The sequence below is a fragment of the Rhipicephalus sanguineus genome, chromosome 11 (assembly GCF_013339695.2).
Source record: "Rhipicephalus sanguineus isolate Rsan-2018 chromosome 11, BIME_Rsan_1.4, whole genome shotgun sequence".
In the NCBI taxonomy this organism is placed as follows: domain Eukaryota; kingdom Metazoa; phylum Arthropoda; class Arachnida; order Ixodida; family Ixodidae; genus Rhipicephalus; species Rhipicephalus sanguineus.
Genome location: NC_051186.1, coordinates 47218576 through 47241066, shown reverse-complemented (window position 1 = coordinate 47241066; position 22491 = coordinate 47218576). Strand labels below are relative to the sequence as shown.

The following is a 22491-nucleotide window of genomic DNA, read 5'->3' as shown; positions in this document are numbered from 1 at the left end:
GCTCTTGCTACAGCATGAGCAGTCGTGTTAAGATATTTCTGTGTTGTTCTGTTTTCACAGATTTTTTGTTTTGGCCTCGAAGATTTATTTTCCTTTTTTTCTGCTTATTATAAAAAAAGACTACAGGCTTCAGATGAGCTTCTCAGTGGTTGGATTGGATAGGCATGAGAAATCGCTATAGCTTATTTTTAAAGCGAAAGCCTTACCTGCTTCATCAAACGCGAAAATTGACCGTCGGGGGCGGCGTCGTCGTCAACACGAGTGATGCAAAAAATCATCACACGAAAAGGTAACCATATGACGTACGTAATCCTGACGTCAGCTATTGCAAAAAAAATGGTGAGGTTATCATGACGTCACCATGACGTCACATAACATGACGTAACATGATGGCATCATCACATGACATCGCCGCCTGGTCAAAATTGAGTCGATCACGGAAGCAGCACAAAACCAAATAAGCTGCAGAAAGCTTGCAATGCCTCCGATCCTGGAGGCAATGCAAAACGACGTTAGGCAGGGTTGTACCCAGAAATTTTTTTTCGGGGAGGAGGTGGGGGGTGGGAGAGGAGGAGGTTCTTATCCTATTTTGTCATTTCTCCTCGACAGAATCATAAATGAAGCTTTTAGCACTTCCAATCAAAGTAATACCGAATACAAAATCTTTGTTATTTTGGCTCATCCGTGAATTGCAACATATACCGGCACCAGAAATAAAAGAAACAAGACCAGCTGCAAGTAAGCTTCCCTGCATCTGCTGTAAAGATTACTAATGCAATAGCCCGAGCCGGGTGGAGTGTGCCGTGCAGTAAACAAAACTTTTCGCTATTTACGTCTCGACTTCCTTTCGTAAAGCACGCTGGCACATCAACGTAGTTCTACTGTTCATTCGCTATCGAACACAGAAGACAAAAAGGACGGAAAATGCAACACCCCCACGAAAACGCATATAGGTAACAGATGGTACGAACCCCTTCGCGAACGTAACGATTAATACCTTTTGCTTCGTCACGTCGTAACACTGGCCCGTCCCCCAGGGACGATATACTGCACTAAGAGACGGCATATGCATGCTAAAATTTATGGAGGGAAGCTATTATACGGGCTTTCTTCCCGCCGGAATTCTGGACGGGTTAAAAGAAAACGTCGTATATTTAGGCGAAATTTGCAGGCCTGACTCCCCGAGTGTGACATGAGAGAGGGTTCTTTAGCCATGGCCAGGCAAGTACGCGCATCCAGCCGCCTATAAACTCATATCACCGTTAGAAAACGCGGGTAAGTCTCGTCCCTTCGCGCCTGCTTGCGTTTTACAACCCAGGAAACATAGCGCGCACGCTCTAATGGAAGCAAGCTAAGGGGAAACGCGCGCTGTGCTTGCCAGATGTCTCTGAGAGACGTGGCCTTTGTTTCAAACCGGTCACCTCAGTCAGCTCTCTTTCATTCACGCGCCTTCTATTGATTGGGGCTTGCAATACGCACTCAGCTGGGCTTCCTTGTTTTCGAGTGGGACGGCCGGTGGTCCTAGCTGTCCCTGGGGCACACGTGCGCATCGTTCCGCGAATTGTTCAGCGACAGAGATGAGTCGGCGTATTGTTCTTCAAAGTTTTAAAGACGGGATGAGTGGGTGCGGGTTTCTTGTTTGACGGTGAGGATGTCGTTAATGAGGGTTAGCGTTACCTCTCTCCGACTCGAGTGACAGCAGGATGAGTATAAGCGCGTGGGCGTATAGGGTGTGATACTGACACCAGTGGTGTCGGGTATCGCCGCGAGTTTAAAAAAACAACTGGTGCTTAGAGCGGGTGATCCATCAGTTACGGGTTCGTGATGACACGTGGAAGCTGCCGGGTTCTTAGCGTTGTTTGCTGTTTTTTGTTTTTGTACTCATAGGCGTATACTGGGCGTATGTGTAGCGGGGTGTGTCCGTATTTTTCTGTTTCTTTTTTATTCTGTGTGTAAGTGCAGTGAGGCGTGCATGTACGTTTTATCCTATGACAGATCACTGCGCATGCGTTGTGGCAGCTTCGGTGCGTTAGTACAATATCAATCATACGAGACACGTACTTGCGTGAACTGTATTCGTACTTGTGCAGGGCTCATTCCCATGTACGGGAGCGACAGAACGGACGCACGTTATGTAGCACCGTCTGCTCTCGTTTAATCTGTGTTAGGGTGGCTAAGGTGGAGGCTAGTTGTTGTCTTCTTAGCATATTGTCACGTGGTCGTGACGTCGACGAAGAAAGCAGTCGGCGTTTGCAGAATGAAACTGTTTATTTGGCCGAACTTGTGGCCGGGAAAATGAGAACTAGAACTACAGCAATACACGCTGTACAATGATAGCGGCGAACAGGGCGTCGTCCGTCGATCAACTGACAAGCGGCGAAGTGCGTCGGCTTTTATACAGGTGCTATCGAACTTTCCAGCGATATCGCTGTTGGCGGCGTTATCTCTCGACAAAGCTGGAACATTCTCGTGCGGCGCGCAATCTTAACGGATTGTTCCAAAACAATCGCGAAGCTTCCTACACATCACGGCGAGGCCTGCGCAGCGCGTTGCCCACAGTCTTTGTGGGTGAAGCTTCAACTCATGAAATATAAGACTTGCGGCAATGCCCCCCTCTGAAAAAGCATCGTCCCGATGCTAAAACAGAACATGAATACATGCAATACTAAGAAAACTAATAAAGAAAGCAAACATTAGAGTCCTCAGGTGCGTTAACGAGCATAGTACGGTTAAGGCGCACCACATGCACGACCTCGGGTCGAGCTCGGCGCCTCTGAGAGTTCGTGATGCCGTCGGGGACAACCTCGTAGTCGAGTGCGCCGAGACGTCGAAGTACCCTGTACGGTCCGAAGTATCGTCGAAGAAGCTTCTCGCTTAGTCCGCGTCGTCGTATTGGCGTCCAGACCCAGACACGGTCGCCGGGCTGGTACTCGACGAAGCGTCGTCGAAGATTGTAGCGACGGCTGTCGGTGTGCTGCTGGGTCTTGATGCGCAGGCGGGCCAGCTGTCGAGCTCTTCGGCACGTTGTAAGTAAGCGGCGGCGTCGACATTTTCTTCGTCGGTGACGTTGGGTAGCATGGCGTCGAGCGTCGTCGCCGGGCTCCTTCCGTAGACCAACTTGTACGGCGTCATCTGCGTCGTTTCTTGGACGGCCGTGTTGTAAGCGAAGGTCACGTACGGAAGGACGGCGTCCCACGTCTTGTGTTCAACGTCGACGTACATGGCGAGCATGTCGGCGATGGTCTTATTTAGACGCTCGGTGAGGCCATTGGTCTGCGGGTGGTAGGCGGTGGTGCGGCGGTGGCTCGTCTCGCTGTATTTAAGATCGCCTGAGTTAGGTTCCGCTGTAAAGGCGGTACCTCTGTCTGTGATGAGGACCTCTGGGGCGCCATGACGCAAGACGATGTTCTCCACGAAGAACTTGGCTACCTCCGCGGCACTGCCTTTGGGCAATGCCTTTGTCTCGGCGTAGCGGGTGAGGTAGTCAGTTGCTACGACGATCCACTTGTTGCCGGAAGTCGACGTCGGGAACGGCCCCAGCAGGTCCATCCCGATTTGCTGGAACGGCCGGTGAGGTGGTTCGATTGGCTGCAGAAGTCCCGCTGGCCTAGTCGGCGGTGTCTTCCGTCGCTGGCAATCTCGGCAAGTCTTGACGTAGTGGGCGACGTCGGCAGCAAGGCGTGGCCAGTAGTACCTTTCCTGTATTCTGGCGAGCGTGCGGGAAACACCGAGGTGTCCAGCCGTCGGGTCGTCGTGTAGGGCCTGGAGGACTTCTGGTCGCAATGATGAGGGCACGACAAGAAGATAGTCCGTTCGAAGTGGCGAGAAGTTCTTTTTCAGGAGAACGCCGTTCCGTAAGAAAAACGACGACAGTCCTCGCTTGAATACCTTCGGAACAACGGCGGTCTTGCACTGGAGGTACTCCATAAGGCCCCCCCAGTTCCGCGTCGGCTCGTTGCCCTTTCGGCGAAGTCGTCGGCACTTATAGTTTCCGAGGAAGCAGTCATCGTCGTCGTCTTGCGGCGGCGCGTCCGACGGGGGCCACGAGAGAGGCAGTCGCGGTCAGAGTGTTGTTCGTCCGGACTTGTACACGACGGTAATGTCGAATTCTTGAAGCCTCAGACCTCCACTCGTGCGAGACGACCTGAAGGGTCCTTCAAGTTAGCTAGCCAACATAAGGCGTGATGGTCACTGACAACTTTGAAGGGCCTGCCATAGAGGTAGGCGGCGAAACTTTGACGTAGCCCAGATGATGGCGAGGCATTCCCTTTCTGTTGTGGAATAGTTGAGCTTCTGCCTTGGATAATGACCGGCTAGCATAACTGATAACCCTTTCAAGCCCGTCCGTCTTTGCACAAGGACGGCAACGACGTCCTACGCTGCTTGCGTCGGTGTGTATTTCAGTATCGGCGCAATCGTCGAAATGCGCAAGTATGGGTGGCGTCTGCAGGCGTCGTTTAAGTTCCTCAAATGCTTGCACTTGCTCCGGTTCCCACCTGAATTCCACGTTAGTCTTCGTGAGAAGCGTGAGTGGTTCGGCGATGCGTGAAAAGCTTTTGACGAAGCGTCTGTAATAGGCGCATAAGCCGAGAAATCGGCGGACGGCCTTCTTGTCGGTGGGAGGCGCGAAGTCGGCGATGGCCGCTGTTTTCCGCGGGTCTGGGCGCACTCCAGACTTGCTGATCACATGACCGAGAAACAGGAGCTCGTCGTATGCGAATCGGCACTTTTCTGGCTTCAGGGTCAGTCCAGAGGTCTTGATTGCTTGAAGTACTGCCTCAAGCCGCCGGAGATGCTCGTCGAAGGTCGAGGAAAACACGACGACGTCGTCGAAATACACAAGGCACGTCTGCCACTTCAATCCAGCTAGTACGGTGTCCATGACGCGCTGGAACGTCGCAGGTGCCGCGCAAAGACCGAAAGGCATGACCTTGAACTCGAAGAGGCCGTCGGGTGTTATAAAAGCGGTCTTTTCTCGGTCTCTTTCATCTACTTCGATCTGCCAATAGCCGGTCTTGAGGTCCATCGACGAAAAGTACGTTGCGTTGTGAAGTCGATCCAGGGTGTCGTCTATCCGTGGGAGGGGGTACACGTCCTTCTTAGTGATTTTATTCAGGCGCCGATAATCAACGCAGAAGCGCAGTGTCCCGTCCTTCTTCTTCACTAATACCACGGGTGACGCCCACGGACTCTTTGAAGGCTGGATCATATCGTCGCGTAGCATTTCGTCGACTTGTTTCTTTATGGCCTCACGTTCTCGCGTCGAAACTCTGTAGGGGCTCTGTCGGAGTGGTCGAGAATTTTGTTCTGTTATAATGCGGTGCTTAGCAAGGGGCGTTTGTCGGACCCGCGAGGACGACGAGAAACAGTGCTTGTATTGCAGGAGCAGGGATTTGAGCTGGTCTTGCTTGACCTTCGGAAGGCTCGGGTTGACGTCAAAATCCGGTTCGGGACCTCTATTCGTCGAAGCAGGTTCGGCAGCATCGAAGAGGGCGAAAGCATCGCTGGCGGCTACACATTCGTCGATGTAGGCAACCGTCGTACCCATGTTGAGGTGCCTATATTCGTGGCTGAAGTTTGTCAGCAGTACCTTTGCTTTACCGTCATGCAGCTCGGCGATACCTCTTGCGACGCAAATTTGACGATTCAGGAGTAGTTGCTGATTGCCATCGATTACGCCTTCAAGGTTTGCAGGTTTTTCAGTGCCGACGGAAATAATGACGCTGGAGCGCGGCGGAACGGTCACCTGCTCTTCTATCACATTCAGTGCATGGTTCCCTGGCGTCGGGTGGGGCGGGAGCGCTTTGTCTGAGGTTAGTGTTATCGACTCAGACCTCAGGTCGATAACGGCGCCGTGGTCACTTAGGAAGTCCATTCCGAGTATCACATCCCTGGAGCAGTTTTGTAGGATTACAAAGCTCGCAGGATAAGTGTGGTTATTGATGGTGACTCTCGCCGTGCAGACACCAATCGGTGTTATCAGGTGGCCTCCAGCTGTCCGGATTTCGGGTCCACTCCAAGCGGTCTTTACTTTCTTCAGCTTGGTGGCGAATGGCCCACTGACGACGGAATAGTCGGCTCCGGTGTCGACGAGAGCTGTGATGCTGTGGCCGTCGATAAGGACATCGAGGTCGCTAGTTCGTCGTCTTGCGTTGCGGTTAGGTCGTGGCGTCGGATCACGGCTTCGTCGATTTGTCCCGTTGTTTCTACGTTGCGTCGTCAGGTTTTCTTCGGGCCGCGAAGTTTCGTCGTGAGGGCTCCGTCCGGTTTGCGTCGTGTTCTGAAGGTCTCGTCGCGTTGTCGTCGTCGGCGGCCGCGGAGGATCTTCGGCATTTCGTCGTACAGCAACCGCACCTCCATCGGTTGCTGCCCTTAGTTTCCCGGATACGGGCTAGGCGACCGGCCCCGGTTTGGGCCAGTGTACTGCCGGCGGTGCGGTGACATGTAGCGGCCGGGCGACGGCGAGCGGGAAGCTCGTCGTTCTTCCCACTGTGTTCCGGTGAGGTAGTCGTCGATGTCGCGAGGCCGTTCGCCTTGCTGCGGGCGCGGCGCGTTAACGGCGAATCCGCGTAGCTCATCTGTCGATACTGGCATCGGCGGTATGTGTGGCCGGCTTCCCCGCAGTGATAGCAGAGCGGCCGGTTGTCAGGGGCACGCCAAACGTCGGTCTTTCGGGGGGCGCAGCGTTGTCCTGTCGGCGGGCGGTATGGCGTCGGTGGTGGTGGCGGCGGTGCCTGGCGGCGGAACTGCTGCGGCGACGCGTCGTCTTGACGTGGGCGAGGGGGTGGGGCGTTGCGTCGGGCTGCAGCAGCATAGCTCATTGCTTCCGGTTGAGCCTGCGGTGCTTCGGGAATTCCAAGCGATTGCCGGACTTCCTCGCGGACAACGTCGGCGATTGAATGCACTTGATGCTGCGGCGAAGGTAACAGTTTGCGCAGCTCTTCCCGCACAATCGCTCTGATGGTGTCACGCAGGTCATCAGACTGCAGCGCCTGAACCTCCCCGTAGGTCGTCGTAGGAATGCGGCGGTTGTACTGCCTAGTGCGGATTTCTAGTGCCTTTTCGATTGTGGTGGCCTCTGAAAGGAATTCCGAGACCGTCTTCGGCGGGTTGCGCACAAGTCCGGCGAAGAGTTCTTCCTTCACTCCCCGCATCAGGAAGCGAACTTTCTTTTCTTCGGACATGGCTGGATCGGCATGGCGGAATAGTCGAGTCATTTCTTCAATGTACAGTCCGACGTTTTCATTGGGGAGCTGTACACGGGTCTCGAGAAGGGTTTCAGCCCTTTCTTTCCGGATGACGCTCGTGAAGGTGTTGAGAAATCCGGTGCGGAAGAGGTCCCATGATGTTAGCGTGGACTCTCGATTCTCGAACCAGGTCCTTGCGCCATCTTGAAGGGCGAAGTAGACATGGCGTAGCTTCTCGTCGCAGTCCCAGTTGTTGAACGTGGAGACTCGGTCGTATGCCTCCAGCCAGCTTTCTGGATCCTCGCATGGTGATCCGCGGAATGTCGGCGGCTCCCTCGGTTGATGCATGACGACCGTTGTAGGCGCCACAGCGGTTGTCATTGTGGCTGTTGTGTTCTTCGTTGTGATCCTGGTCTTGTCCGGTAGGGGTCCGTATTGTGGGGGTAGTCCTTCCAGTCTGCGGCTGGCTCGACTGCCGCTGATGGTGTCCGTGTCTTCTTCGCGACGTGGGCTGGGTTCAAGGCTTGTCGGGGGCGTCCGGAACATGAACACCCAGCACCTCCACCAGATGTCACGTGGTCGTGACGTCGACGAAGAAAGGAGTCGGCGTTTGCAGAATGAAACTGTTTATTTGGCCGAACTTGTGGCCGGGAAAATGAGAACTAGAACTACAGCAATACACGCTGTACAATGATAGCGGCGAACAGGGCGTCGTCCGTCGATCAACTGACAAGCGGCGAAGTGCGTCGGCTTTTATACAGGTGCTATCGAACTTTCCAGCGATATCGCTGTTGGCGGCGTTATCTCTCGACAAAGCTGGAACATTCTCGTGCGGCGCGCAATCTTAACGGATTGTTCCAAAACAATCGCGAAGCTTCCTACACATCACGGCGAGGCCTGCGCAGCGCGTTGCCCACAGTCTTTGTGGGTGAAGCTTCAACTCATGAAATATAAGACTTGCGGCAATATTATGGCACTTTGCCACTTTCCTAATGGTTCGTGGAAAGAATTAAGAGCACCGGTGCGATTGGACATCCCTGGCGAACGCCTCTGTCTACTCTAAAGCTTTGTGTCTCAATGCCCTTGATGAGGAGCAGGCTGCTCACGTTACTGTATAGTAGCTCTATGCGGTGGACGTACTGCTCTGGAACACCGAATATTGTCAGAGCACAGTACAGGTAGTCACGTTCTACCCTATTGAAGGCCTTTGCTTGATCCAACGGCACGATGGCACCGGCGACTTTTCTGTCGTTGGCATAGAGTCGTTGCCATAGAACAACAAATCTCTGATCAGGGTGACTGCTTGAAAAACCGACCTTCCCAGCACTGCGCACGTTTGCATCGGCGAAACTACTTCATATTTCAATCGCTTTTGCTCATTTTTGTCGCTTCAAGCACCTTTCGCCTATTTCAGTTAGGTGCTTTTTCCCATACAGATACATGTTCGTTTCGCTGGTTTCCGGCCAATAAGTTGAACTTCCTGGAAAATTTCAGCAAAGATTCCTGCATCAATATCAGTGAAACATAATATCTTATGTTCGGACGACGAACTTTTATTAGTAGCAAGCTTAGTGTTTACATAAACTGTAAAAGGTACTTACGGTTACAACGGAAACCACTAGCACGGCTCTCTTGCTCAGATGAATGGCAGGCTAACCGCAGTTCTGGGGGAGAATTGTATAGTTATTCTTTTGTTATAACCGACTATAGCTTCCTTCTGTCTCTCTTTTCACCCCGTTATCACTTGCCCCAGCGCAGGGTAGCAAACCGGGCGTGCATCTCATTAACCTCCCTGCCATTCCTTGCTTCTCGCCCTCTCTCATTTTCAACGTAGGCATCCACAATTTCTCCCCCTTTTTGGTTGTTTCTAAGAAACATGTATGCTGCTTTTCAGTGAGCACGGTGCGTTGAGCTTCAAGGAGAAGATTCCACACAGCATCACTGAGTGGGTGGGGAGCACCGTGTGCATACACTCGGAGGACGGTATCGGCGTCTCGGATCCAGCGAAGATCAAGGCGTTCCAGCCTTTCTTCGCATCCTTCAACCTGCCTTATTCGGTGGTGCGCGGAGAGCTCGTGGCCGTCAAAGTGTCCGTGTTCAACTATCTCGAAAAGTGCCTGCCGGTGAGTGCGCAGCTCGCATTTATTACCCTCCCAGAGCCTCCTTCATAACTGTAAGTATTGAAAGCCGTTATTTTTCTGTCTATACAAACTGCTGAATGTACTTTCACCCCCTCCCCAGCCCTTTACCTGCGCACAACACTTGCATGCATGCATAACCCTTCAGCGTCCATATAGTGGCTTACCAAAGGCTTGCCTGCACTGCCTTGTGCAATTTGCTCTCTCGAAGGAGGTTTCTAGAAATTATCAAGTATGCTAAACGTTTTAAACCTAATAAAGAAAGTGTCACGAGCCGATAATCAAAGCATGGGAACAAAAGGACGCCATATTTGCACCCAATTGTGCGATATCAGGGCCCTAGCGTACGACTATACTGTTCCGTTTCTACACTGTTCTGCCTGGTTTCGTCTTTCGGTAACAGTCACGGCAAGCATGGGCGGGAACCGTCAATACTGAAGATTCACCATAGAGATTACTGAGAGATTCACATCGGAGATTCACATAGGAGATTCACATAGGGATTCAAATAGGAGATTCACATAGAGTTTACTGGAGATTCACCATAGAGATCTTCAGTATTGACACAGGCGAGCAGCAAACAGTACTAGGCATATTCGACACAGGAAAAGGAAGGAAGGAAGGAAGGAATGCAATAGGGAGAAAAGGGGGAAGGGAGGTTAACCAGACAGCAGTCCGGTTCGCTATCTTATGCCGGGGGAAAGGGAAGGGGAGTGGAAAGATGGGAGAGACAGAGAGAGGGGGGGGGAGAGCGAAAAAAAGGAAATGATCAATAAGTGTGCTGACCCGTATGTGGCGGTGGCACTGTACAGTCGTCACAAGTGTTCACAAAAGACCGTATTCCTTAAGGAGCACAAAAGTGCTTTAAATGCCTTCTGGGCCAACGAGCGATGGGGACGGTGCTCCAGGAGCATCTGCACGGAGAGCGGCCGATCGTCCAATCGTCGCATCGCATCAGAAAGCGTTCGTCTTTCAGAGGCAAATCAAGGGCAGCGGCATAGCTGATGATCGATGTCTTCCTCAGTACTGCAGACCTCGCATGCCACACTGTCGGTCACTCCAATTAACGTTGTGTATGCCTTCGTGAAGGCAACCCCCAACCAAAGCCGACAAAGAAGCGAAGTTTCACGTCGACGAAGTCCGGATGCAGGTCGGCGTTCCAGCGTAGGGTTTATTTGGAAGAGTCTCGTACGTCTTGTACTTGGCATGCTCCACTCCACGAAACAGTCAATCCGTGCCAGTTGAGGAAACTGCTTTACAGCGTCTATCCTAGAAAGAAGAATCGGAATGGTGGTCTCTTCTTTACGGAATGTGCGAGCGGCATTGTTTGCGGAAACATTGCCACTGATCCCGCAATGACCAGGTAGCCACTGAAAGTGAACCCCGTGGCCTTTTTCTTTGACGCGGTGATGAAACTTGAGAATTTCATACGTAAGCTAGTCATGGTATCCGCGTTGGAGAGCTGACTGCAGGCACTGTAACGCTGGTTTGGAGTCGAAGAAAACAGCCCATTTGCTCGGCCTCTCCGAATCGATGCACTCTAAGGCACAACGCAGAAAATGCTAATTAGTACTTTGACGCACCAATATAGAAATTCTCCTATCGTTGGACTGGTATTTAAACTTAGTGTGCTCACGACACCACTAAACCTACGCTGTAGAAATCAGCATGCGCTGTCGCCGGATATTTATACAAGAAATAAAATGCGTTTATCAATGTTCAGATGGCGTACCGATAGCTACTTCGTAGTCTCAGTCGCTACTTCTTTCGTCTCTTTGGTATAGGTCGACCTAAGGTTGGCTGAGTCCGCGGACTACCATATCGAGGGCGAGTCGGAGACAATGCTTTGCGTGTGCGGCAGCAAGAGTCAGGTGCACAAGTTCCAGATCAGACCGCAGAACATCGGGGAGGTGAACTTGACTGTGTCGGCGTCCGGATCGCAGAGCGACACCGCCTGCGGACAGCAGCCCACCGAGAAGGTGGTGGCCAGGGATGCCGTAACTAGGCCTCTCATCATTGAGGTAAGTGTTGGTACATTCACGATCTGGGTACGGGCTGTCAAAGCTTCACAGAGTATATTGTAATATTATTATTTGGTGTTTTACGTGCCAAAACGACGAGACGATTGAGGCATACTGTAGTGGAGGGCTCCGGAAATTTCGACCATCTTGTGTTCTTTAACGTGCACTGACATCTCACGGTACTCGGGCGGGCCTCTGGTATTTCGCCTCCATCGAAATGCGACCGCCGCGGCTGGAATCGAACCCGTGACCTTCGGGTCAGCAACCGAGCACCGTAACCGCAGTTCCACGAAGGCGGACAACCGAGTAAATTGTAGTGAAATGTAGTGAGGGAAGAGGGCATTAACATATAAGCACAAATTATCAGCATAACAAGCGTCAAAACAGCGAAACCATCACAAAGACAAATTATACTCGTAGCACGTGTGTTTTCAAGGTAGCCCTTTCTCGACGTTTTGATTATGTCCGTTTATTCTTAACGCTGTGTCTCGCATTATAATAATTGCGTGGGTGTTATGTCCCGAAACTACAATATTATGAGGGACGTCGTAGTGGAGGGCTCCAGAAATTGCGACCATCTGGGGGTTCTTTAACGCGCACCTAAATCTAAGTACATGGGCCGCAAGCATATCGCATCCATTCAAATGCGGCCGGCGCGGCCGGGATTCGATCCCGCGGCCTTCCGACCAGCCGTAGAGCACCGTAAGCTGCATCTCGCAGTTTAAATGAAATTCTTATTGTTCTTTGTGGCTGCATCTGGCATGCACTGCATTTAATTATTTTGTATAATAAAACAGTGAACTTACTTATTATATTTGTGTAGAAATAAAAAACTTCAGCAGATCCCACGCGTTGTGCGAATCGGTTGCATGCGAAGCAGTCTGCGAGAACTTCTAAGCTGTATATTATGGCTTTGAGCCAAGCGTTACGAGGTGGATCGATGTGTTTTTGTAAGTGTAGTAGCTGTGTGCACGTCGTAGGCTTACCAGGCACGTCGACAACACTGGAGTTTAAAGGGTAACTTATGGTGCGACGTAACGTCAGCCTTCACTTTAGAGTACATACGTCAGTATTATCGAAACTAAGTGCACTTTATGGTGCAATCATGTGAATATCATACGTAACTTTCGTTAATGTATCCCTCCGCGGTCGAGCAATGCTTCGATAGAGCTTGCTAAATCGCAGGCCTACAAATGTAATGTCTATTAGACTGCTATAAGAGCGGAGCCAACACTGCAACCACTGATGATAACCTGACAGGACGCCTGTATCGTAGGAGTTCATATGTAGTGTTTATTGCTATCATGTAAAATTAAATAGCCAGCGCCACAACCACAATTGTCGTAGGGCCGACATTACGCCTGCATAGGCTGTTTTTCCAAACCAGTGTATAGGCCTGCCGTGGCTCTGCGGTAAAATACTTGACTTCGACGCAGAATGCTTGGGTTTGATTCCTGCGGGGATCCTAATTTTTATTCTTTCTATCCGTCGGGTCAACTTTGCCGATGTCGCTTTTCTCAACGCTCTCACATTTGATTTACCAGTGTCTGTTCTCGCTGTTCCTGGGAAGATATGAACTTTCAGTCACCTGTTGCGCATACCAGTACACCGTGGCCCGTGGTAAACGGGTATGTGCCACACGTGTCTCGAGGAAAGGGTTTGAAGATGTACGCGACAGGATTTTCATGTTATTCATTCATGACAACCCGACAGTAACAAACGTCAAATTCACTTACCCTCCCATGCCAATTTTGGTCTACACCAAGTTATGGAGGTGATCATGAGCGTACCCAGACGTAGCGGATAGATAGATAGATAGATAGATAGATAGATAGATAGATAGATAGATAGATAGATAGATAGATAGATAGATAGAAAGATAGATAGATAGATAGATAGATAGATAGATAGATAGATAGATAGATAGATAGATAGATAGATAGATAGATAGATAGATAGATAGATAGATAGATAGATAGATAGATAGATAGATAGATAGAAACGCTCAAAGTGCCAAAGTTTCGCTAAGAAATGCTTCGCAATTAAAAAAACACACAAGATTGACGTGTTGCCCAGACGCAGAGATATATCACCGTAAAAACATTTAGTGGAATTAAAGTGGAGGAAGAGGCTGAACTTTCGCGGGAGAATAACCAAGTTTATTACATTTAGGCCATTGGTTGGGATAGTATGCGAGCTGCCGTCAGTTATTACTACGGCCACGATATTGCTTGTTCTTTCTTTTCGAGGCAGCCGACGGAGCGCGATGAGCGACACTCCCGTATGTTAACAGTTGGTGTGTGTGTAACAACCAGCACGATCGGTACACTCTACCCCACAGATTTGTTGGATCTCTCTTTGATGTTCTCGTCTTGCAGATATCAGATACCTAATCCTTTTCATTAATACTACTGCGAAAGTTCCACAAGATGGCTGCGAGTTTCCAATAAAGCTGATGTAGAAGTCCAAAGTTTAACTAGGGCTTTACTTAAATTTTTTTTAGGCAATTAGCCTGAACGCCGTTTTACTAAAGTGACGTTGCAATAATACTGTCCATAAATTGATAAGCGCCGAGGTTCAACGTTAAGAAAAACAAAATATGGGGACGACTTAAACGGGTATGAGCTCTGTGGCGTTTTTTAACGTAGTTTCGTACTTATCGTGTTGTTATATACGGAATCACGGTTACTCATTGGGGGGGTGGGTATCTTGTGCATCTTGGCAGCGCAGTGGAACGAACACAAGAGAAAGAAACACGTAGACAGGACGGGCGCTAGACATCAAATGAAAATTTATTAACACAAAAACGATGAAATTGTACAGACATGCGCACAATCTTCAAAAAGGTGCAGACGGCGTTACTAACACTGATAGCTGCAATGTCGCGTCAGATACTCTATCTCTTTTGCATGCAACGCCAGTGACGGCGTACTCACGCACTTTACAGCTTCTAAACTTATACAGTATGCTTCGTAGATTTCGCGCGCTTGCTGAGCAGCAAAGCTGCGCAAGATACGGGTGCCCTCAAAGCCAAGCGTGCAGGAACACCTACGGCAGTGATCTGCCAAATGTTCACCCCCCGCCAATGTATTGACAACTGCGCGATGCTCTCTCAGCCTTTCATTAATGCAACGGCCAGTTTGGCCTACATAGCACATTCCACAGGTGAGTGGGATCCTATACACCACACCTACATGGCAATCAATGAATTGTGGCGTGCTTTTTTTGTGCAGCCAGCCTTCTCATCCCCATTCACACGACTGCACATGCGTGCTAGTTTGCCAGGTGCCGAAAAAAGATGGTTGATCCCTCCGTCATAGGAATCGGAATAAAACGAAAGTAAAGCATGCCCTTACAGAAGTAACTGAATGTTTACTGTACATTGTTATGAGAGAGTTTGCACAATGCATACTGATGTATGGCAGCTATAGCACCGTTTAACGTGGATGCACCCACTTTGATGATTGGTGGTATATCTCCATCCCGACGACTAACGTCCATGTTGAATGATTAAACAAACCCTTGTCGTAGCTATAGTAGTTAACGGTGAAAGCGTAATCAGAGAACGAGGTGTGATAGCCAGAAGAGCGTCGCATATTGGACGCAGAACTTGGTCGCCATCCCGCGGCATGTTAAAGTGTGATTGAACACCACGGCCGCACCAGAGGGAAACGCAAAGCGCGTCGCGCCGCCCCGGAAGCCCGGCCGCAATTTTTCTCGGGGCGAGCGCGTGAGCGGGGAACGCAGTGTTACAGCCATGGTGAGGCAGGCGCGCGTCGCAGAGATATGTTTGGTGTGGATTAGCGTGTTGCTATGAGCGACGCCGACGCTGACGCTTTTACGACGCTTGGGCAAAGGTCGCCACCTCGCGGTGTGTTAAGGCATTGACAAAATTCAACTTCTATTGAAAACGCGCCGAATGGGACGGACGCGTAAACGCGTTGCAGGTGCTAGTCGCAGAGGCCACAACAATGACGAATTACTTTACCTTACCACTCCCAGAGGTCAACACCACCCCGCCGACCTGGAGAGTGGTAGATATAAAAGGCGCGTTCGTAAAGCTCTAGAGTCTGTTCTTGGTGGACCCCGGCATAAAACACTTTCGTGTTAAAAACAACTAAAATGCCGCACTTCCCGGCCACCTTCTTGAGGCGATGGGAGAGGTTATGCACGTACGGCACAACCACGGGGCGCAGCGTTTTGGCATCCCGCCGATTGGGGCCAGTTTGTATCCCGTTGTACAGTTCCTTAATCAAGCTTCCGGCAATGGAAGCCAAGAATTGAACGGGGAAGCTAGCCCTGCGTAGGCGGAGCACCTGGAGCTGAAGGCTAGAAGTGCCTCGGGGGCCACTTGGGAGGGGGCGCCGAGCCCTGTCCGCCCGACATGCGCTCGGGGACATCCTGAGGACAAAGACGGGGCGCTAGCGCCCCGCCCCTCGTGGAAAGGTCGGCCCTACAGGTTCGAAACCATTAGAGGCATGCCTGCACACTGTTCCAATCCCCCCTTTCTCGCCTTCTTCTTCCCTGGTACCACCCATGACGCTGGAGACTCCATTCACCAGTTGAATTGTGCTCCTTTTCTTCAACAAACGAAACACGAGCTTCTGAAAGCCTGTGGCTTCCGACATTCAATTTGTCGGCGCTTTGTCATTTGTCTGCGTAAGAAGCACTGCGTTTTTAGGGGCGAAGCTCCTTAAGGCGGCACCCGTTCGTCCCTCGTAGTTGTCGTAGTCGTAGTGCGTAACCAGTCGTAACGCTAGTACCAGCAGATCTTGACCTCCAAGGTGGTGCCGGTGGGAGATTTTTCCTGTGCGTTGTTGAACAATAAAAAATTCGCAGCGTGCGCGTTAACTAAATGCCGAATTCTTCTGTCTCTCATTCCCCATTAGCAGCCATTGGCATGTTCCAGTAGGAAACGTTAGTAGAAGTAGAAGTGTAAGTGTTAGCTAAAAGCCGATTTCATCTGTCTCTCATTCCCATTAGCAGCCATTGTTTACCTCCAAGGTAGTGCCTGGTGAGATTTCTCCTGTGCGTGACTAAACAATAAAAATTTTGTTCAAAACGCCGTTGATTGATGAAATAAACCAAGGAAAGACGCCAGATGTTTTCTAAAAGCAAAACGAAAGAACGCCAGATGTTTCTAAAGCAAAACGAAAAGACGCCAGCTGCTTAAAGGGCCCCTCACCAGGTTTGACAATTTTGAGCTGACAAGCGCAATGCATGCACTGGACGTTCACGATCACGTCTGCCAAAATTTGCAATGCTACGCGCCGCGGAAATGGGTCAAATTTCAAGGTGAACGCTGCTTGCCCTTCCTCTCGCGGGCGCGCGCGAGAATGAGGGGATGACGTACATGAGAAAATGGCCCTACGTAGATGGTAGTGCTGTGACGTCGCTCCTCTACGTAGACGACTGTGCTCTGACGTCGCGAACAGTAGTACGTGATACTGCGATAATTATTTGACACGACATGTGTAGTTTGTGTGATTTGCTGGTTGAATAGATTAATAAAACTTGAGAGAAATAATGAGACACACAAAGGGAATGTGTGCGTCTTTTTCATTTTTTTTCGTGAATTGCAGCGAGATGCGGGGCTAATGTGCCTCCGTTTCCCATGCGTTCGTGTTCCCGCGGTTAGCGCATCGAGCAGACGCCAGCCCGGGAAACGAAAGTAATATTCGGGCGCGTTCGAGCACTCGTTATGCTCATTTATTCTACCGCGTCCAAGTAAACGTTAATGCGGCACTGGCTCATGATACGGCCACTCTCGTGCCCGTACAAATGTCTCAATTTTCATGCCCGTCCCGCAGAAACAGGCAGTACATCATACAGAACGCCGACAAAACGCCCACGGCCGCTACATAAAAAAAAAGGTAGCGGCCGTGCACGCCGCTCGCCTGCTCGGGCTGGCTCGGGCACGTGACCATGCATGCGCATGACGTGTTCATGCGTGTCAAGTGAAGAGGGCAGGGAAGGGATTTGGGGGGGGGGGGGTGATACTTAAAAGGAAGAAGGAAATGAAAATGAAAATTGGGTGTAGAGTGCACGATAACTGTCTCTCAAGTGAGGACACCTCAACCGATACACTCACGGGGGACTGGGGATTGAAGGGACAGTGAGAGTGAAAAGAGCATGGTAAAAGAAGAAAAAGAAAGGTATGAGTGGGAAAAAAAGAAAAAAAAAGGTGAGGGGGGGGGGGCGAAGGCTACACGGCGCGAGTGGCAAGGGTTTGAAACTCGCCTCCTCGCATCATGGTTTCGCGCCGCTACAAATTATTGTTTTTCTCAGCTCGTCATGAACCGATTTGAAAAATTCTTGCGGCATACTGCTCTTCATTCGGCACACCACAACTTCCAGCGTCTAACTAAAATTTGCCATGTGGCCTGGTGAGGGGCCCTTTAACGAAAGACGCCAGATGTTTTCTAAAGCAATGGTTTTCTAAACAATGAAAATTCACAGCGTACATGTAAAATTAAAGTGAGCTGCAAGTCGTCATAACTCATCGAACCTTTAGTATAAACGCGCCCGATCTCACGTCGGTGATGATGTACTGGGCAGAATTCACGGAAGATTCACGGTTTACCGGTGAACCTCCGCAGCTTCGCCCACTCATCATCATTCACTCCGTGGATATGCTGTGATTTTTAGGGGCGAAGCTCCTTAAGGCGGCACCCGTTCGTCCCTCGTAGTCGTCGTGGTCGTAGTAGTGAGTAACAAGTCTTACGCTTTGACCTCCAAGGTGGTGCCGGTGGGAGATTTCTCCTGTGCGTTGTTGAACAATAAAAAATTCGCAGCGTGCGCGTTAACTAAAAGCCGAATTCTTCTGTCTCTCATTCCCCATTAGCAGCCATTGGCATGTTCCAGTAGGAAACGTTAGTAGAAGTATAAGTGTAAGTGTTAGCTAAAAGCCGACTTCTTCTGTCTCTCATTGCCATTAGCAGCCATTGTTTACCTCCAAGGTAGTGCCTGGTGAGATTTCTCCTGTGCGTGATTAAACAATAAAAATTTTGTTCAAAACGCCGTTGATTGATGAAATAAACCAACGAAAGACGCCAGATGTTTTGTAAAAGCAGAACGAAAGAACGCCAGATGTTTTTCTTAAAGTGTAGTAGTAGTAGTTATATGTAGCCACCTCGCCCGATCGTCAACGGGCGAGGTGGACCGGCAACGGCGCGAGGACCCTGCCGTACGAGAGTTAAATCACACTAAAAGACATACTTTGCGGGCGATACACTCTAGTGAGCTTTCAACTTTTCGTCTTAATGTACATGATAAAGAAATTATTTCTACGAAAAACGCAAGGCACACCTTGAGCAATATGTTTGGTTTTGGGACGCTAAATGGAACCATGAGGCGATGCGAAGCCGGAGCACTTGCACGATCGCGTTCCGTTGGCTTTCGTTGGGCATGCTACCGACTTCGCGTCGTGGAACGCACGTCCTGTCTTCCCTCTAGCCTTGCCTTTAATTCGCACAGGGCGAGCGGGGAATGCGGTCGCTCTTGGCTCTCTTTCGCTCGGGAGCGGACTTCTTTCTTGCATTTCACCGATCACAAGTGATAATGAAGGGACCACGTAAACCAACAGTACAATAAAAGTTTGATGTTTAATATATACACGATGTTTCACACTCTTTATATTATGTACTGGGCGCATTTCACGGAAGAGTTTCACGGTTTACAGATGATTCCCTCCGTAGCTTCGCCCCACTTATCATCATTCACCCCGTGGATATGCTGTGATTTTTTTTTCGTCTGGTCCAGCGTATCCTCTGTCTTGAAATGGTTTTCTAGGAGGTGAAGGCTTGCGCTATTATCTATAGCCCTTGCATGAGCACGTCTCTGCGCCATGACTTCAGAATACGTCTTGTTCTCTCCCCCCCCCCCGCTTTTCTTTTACACAAAAGTGTTTTATGCCGGGGTCCACAAAGACTTTCCTGACGTATTTCCGTGACGGAAATACGTCAGCAAAATGAACGCTGTCCGATGGCAAGAAATACCTATAAGAAAAAGTTCCTTTGACAGGAGTCGAACCCATGACCTCTCGGTCTGCGACGAGGCCGGCGGGTGTTTGGTCCGCTGAGCTACCACCGAACACATAACGGCGGTTACACAAACGCGCCTTTTATCTTTGACACGTTCCTCTCGCAGTGCTCTTGGATGGATGAATGGACGCTATGAGCGTCCCTTATAACGGGGTGGTGACATTGGGCGACCAGGCTCAAAAAAAAAAAATCACGCCATCTCCCGCTAAAGGGGGCCATGAGGCGATGCGAAGCAGCGTTTCGTCATGAGCCCGCGTTTCATAGGGGGAGTGGAGAGGAGGAAGGGAGAGGGGGAGTGGAAATGAGGTGTGTGGAGAGGGCTTGCGCATGCGCAGTAAGGGTGGCCACGTCGCACACCACCGGTTTGAACTCCGCGTAAGATGCTTCGCATCATAAACGCGCCGTTGCTACGAGAGTCCCATCCAGCGGGTTTCCAATAGAAGTGTAATTTTGTCAGCGATTTAACACACCGCGAGGTGGTGGCTTTAGCCCCAGCCTCTGCTGATAGCATCCATCCGTATCGAAAAATAGCTCTCCAACATTCGCCTGGCTGTCGCACCGCGTTTCCCGCTCGCCCTGTGAAAATTAACGGCCAGGCTAGAGGGAAGGCACGACGCGCGTAGCGTTTCTCTCCGCGTTTCACGACGCTTTGAAGGAGTGCATATCGAGTATCAGTGTTTATTATGTGCTTGTTGATGCGATCTTTGCACAGGATTCACCATGCGCGGAGTCCACGCACATGATAAGAACTTCAGCTACCACTAGGGTTAAATCAAGATCATGGGCGTTAGTCGTCGGTACGGAGATGTGCCACAAGACGTCAACGCGAGTGCGTCCACGTGAAGTGGTGCTTTATCTGCCAAACAAGAGTAGACATCGTACAAGCTCTCATACACCAGTGCACTATAAACATTCAACTATTTCTGTGACGACACCTTTCACGTTCGTGTTATACCGATTCCTATGACACAGGGATCAGCCATCTTTTTTTGTTCATATCCAAGCCTATGAAAAGCAATAAGATAAAGTGGTCGGTGGAAGCCCATTTCCACATATGCATGATTTTAACCACGAACGTACCTATCCAGTGTCGCGGACAAAACATTTTTTCTGTGTTTCTGACTTCCCTTTATGTGTGATCTGGAATGTTTTTGTGTGTGCATATACATACATATACAAAATGTAACAATATCCGTGCGGTAACCTCCTTCTAGCTTCCCCACGGAACTTATCGCTTGAAATGTTCGTTTTCTTCTAGTTTGGCCCAAACCCCCTCGGTTCTTCCACATATAATAACCGTAGTGAAAATCGGAAACGGAAGGCGCTGCCCATGGTCTTGTTGCTTAAGGGTTGCGATCGAGCAGCCCTTTACCAACTCCTCAGACATGTCAGCATCCAAGCTTACGGCTAGCTTTCATGGGCACACGTCGGGATGAAATAACGAAATCTTCAAATCAGAAACTCAATCACAGACTGCTTTCTGCCATCAAATTGAGAGTCGCTCGGAGGATTTCATGCAAGACGGACGTGTCCCGCGATGCCCTGCGCCCGTTCAGGACGTACTCGTGCCCCTCGCCGTCGACGCCCCGTGACGTTTGCCTCGTCCGCATTACCCTGCGCCTGTCACCGACTGGGGCTTCGCCGCTCCGTCACCGACTTGCATCGTGCCTCTAGCCGATCGTGGCCCCGTCCCTGAACTCTTGTGACCGGCTCCCACCCCATCTTTCCTATCTCTTTCTTCTCCGTCACTGTGCCCTTACTTCTATCCTTTTTCTTTCTACTTTTCTTTTCATCCCCATCCCCCAACCCCTATAGGGCGCTTAGCCGTGTCGCCTATAGGCAGACAGAAATTAGCGCCCTTTTCCTTTTCCTCAACAACCACTACCCCCATCAAATTGCGTCACCCCTCCTCATTTTTATCTGTGTATCGGTACCTTCCCCACGACGTTTCGCACATCAGCGTGCGTAGGAAGGTGTTGACTATGAGGAATGACATCCCGAAGTAATTTTTTAGAAAACTTCGTGGTGTGGTCATCTTCACGTGAAGAGAGAGGTGTCAAGTGTGAACTCACTGTCGCTCACCAAATTAACATTTACGTTCCTAGTCTGCAGACAAAGTCGACTTCTCGGAAGTGCTTGCTGCAAACACGTGCGCGGGACTTCGGCTCATTACCCCTTCTAAGCCAGCTTTATCAGCCATGCGTCGTGATGTTCGTTATCCTTGAAGTAAAACCGTAAATGTGAAATTACACCCTGCTCTTATTTGCATACGCGGTGCACTAACTGTGTCACACAGCATCACCGAAAACATTGGCCACGCTTTCCAAGCTCTTGTTGTTTCTAGATGCCAATTCACATGAATTGGTTGTGAAACGAGGCTCATAGAAGGGGGAAACTCAAAGAAAACAATGCGCTCGGGCCGTCGGCTTCCCGTTCTTGGAGCGAGGATCCGTGAAGCAAGGTGACATCACGTGATCGTGGTGTCGTAGCATGTCGACTGCAACGCCCGTGTCTCCAGTGGTGGGCCTCGCGCACAATAACACCAAAGAGACACAAAAGTAGAACTGCAATGGCAAATTATCATATTACGATCACATTCGTGTCGTTATTACTGTGAACTGAGCTTTAACAAGCGAGAAAATTGCGAAAATGTGAAGGATATATACATGTACTAACGCCCCTACACGTTTCTCGTAGTTTCTCGCAGTGATTACAAATGCAGTCCGGCCGTGATTTGCCGAGAGCTATTCATATTGATATTTTTCTCATTCGTTTCGTTTTGTTATTAAATGCGAAGCATTTCTTAGCGAACCTCAGGCAGTTTGGCCGTTTCTATCTACATATCTATGTATCTATCTATCTATCTATCTATCTAGCCGCCCACGTCTGGAGGCTCTCCTGGTTGTCTCCATAGCTTGTAGTCTACCACAATTGGCATAGCAGGGGATCAGTGTATGACGAACATGATTCACTGGTCATGACATGAATAACGCAAAATACCTGTCGCGTACGTCATGCAAACCCTTTCTCTCAGTCACGTGTGGCACATACCCGCATACCAGAGTTCATGTTATGCGGGTATGTGCTACAGGTGATAGTCTCA

General features: G+C 50.1%; 1 protein-coding gene across 1 annotated transcript in view; it reads left to right on the top strand.

Annotated features, from left to right (window-relative positions):
• Positions 1–1213: 1213 nt before the first annotated feature.
• Positions 1214–22491, top strand: part of LOC119375006 (pregnancy zone protein-like) — a 46077-nt gene continuing 24799 nt past the window's right edge. Inside the window, 3 exon segments of the mRNA XM_037645204.2 lie at positions 1214–1221; positions 9082–9310; positions 11110–11346. Of these exon segments, the coding sequence (XP_037501132.1) occupies positions 1214–1221; positions 9082–9310; positions 11110–11346 (474 nt within the window).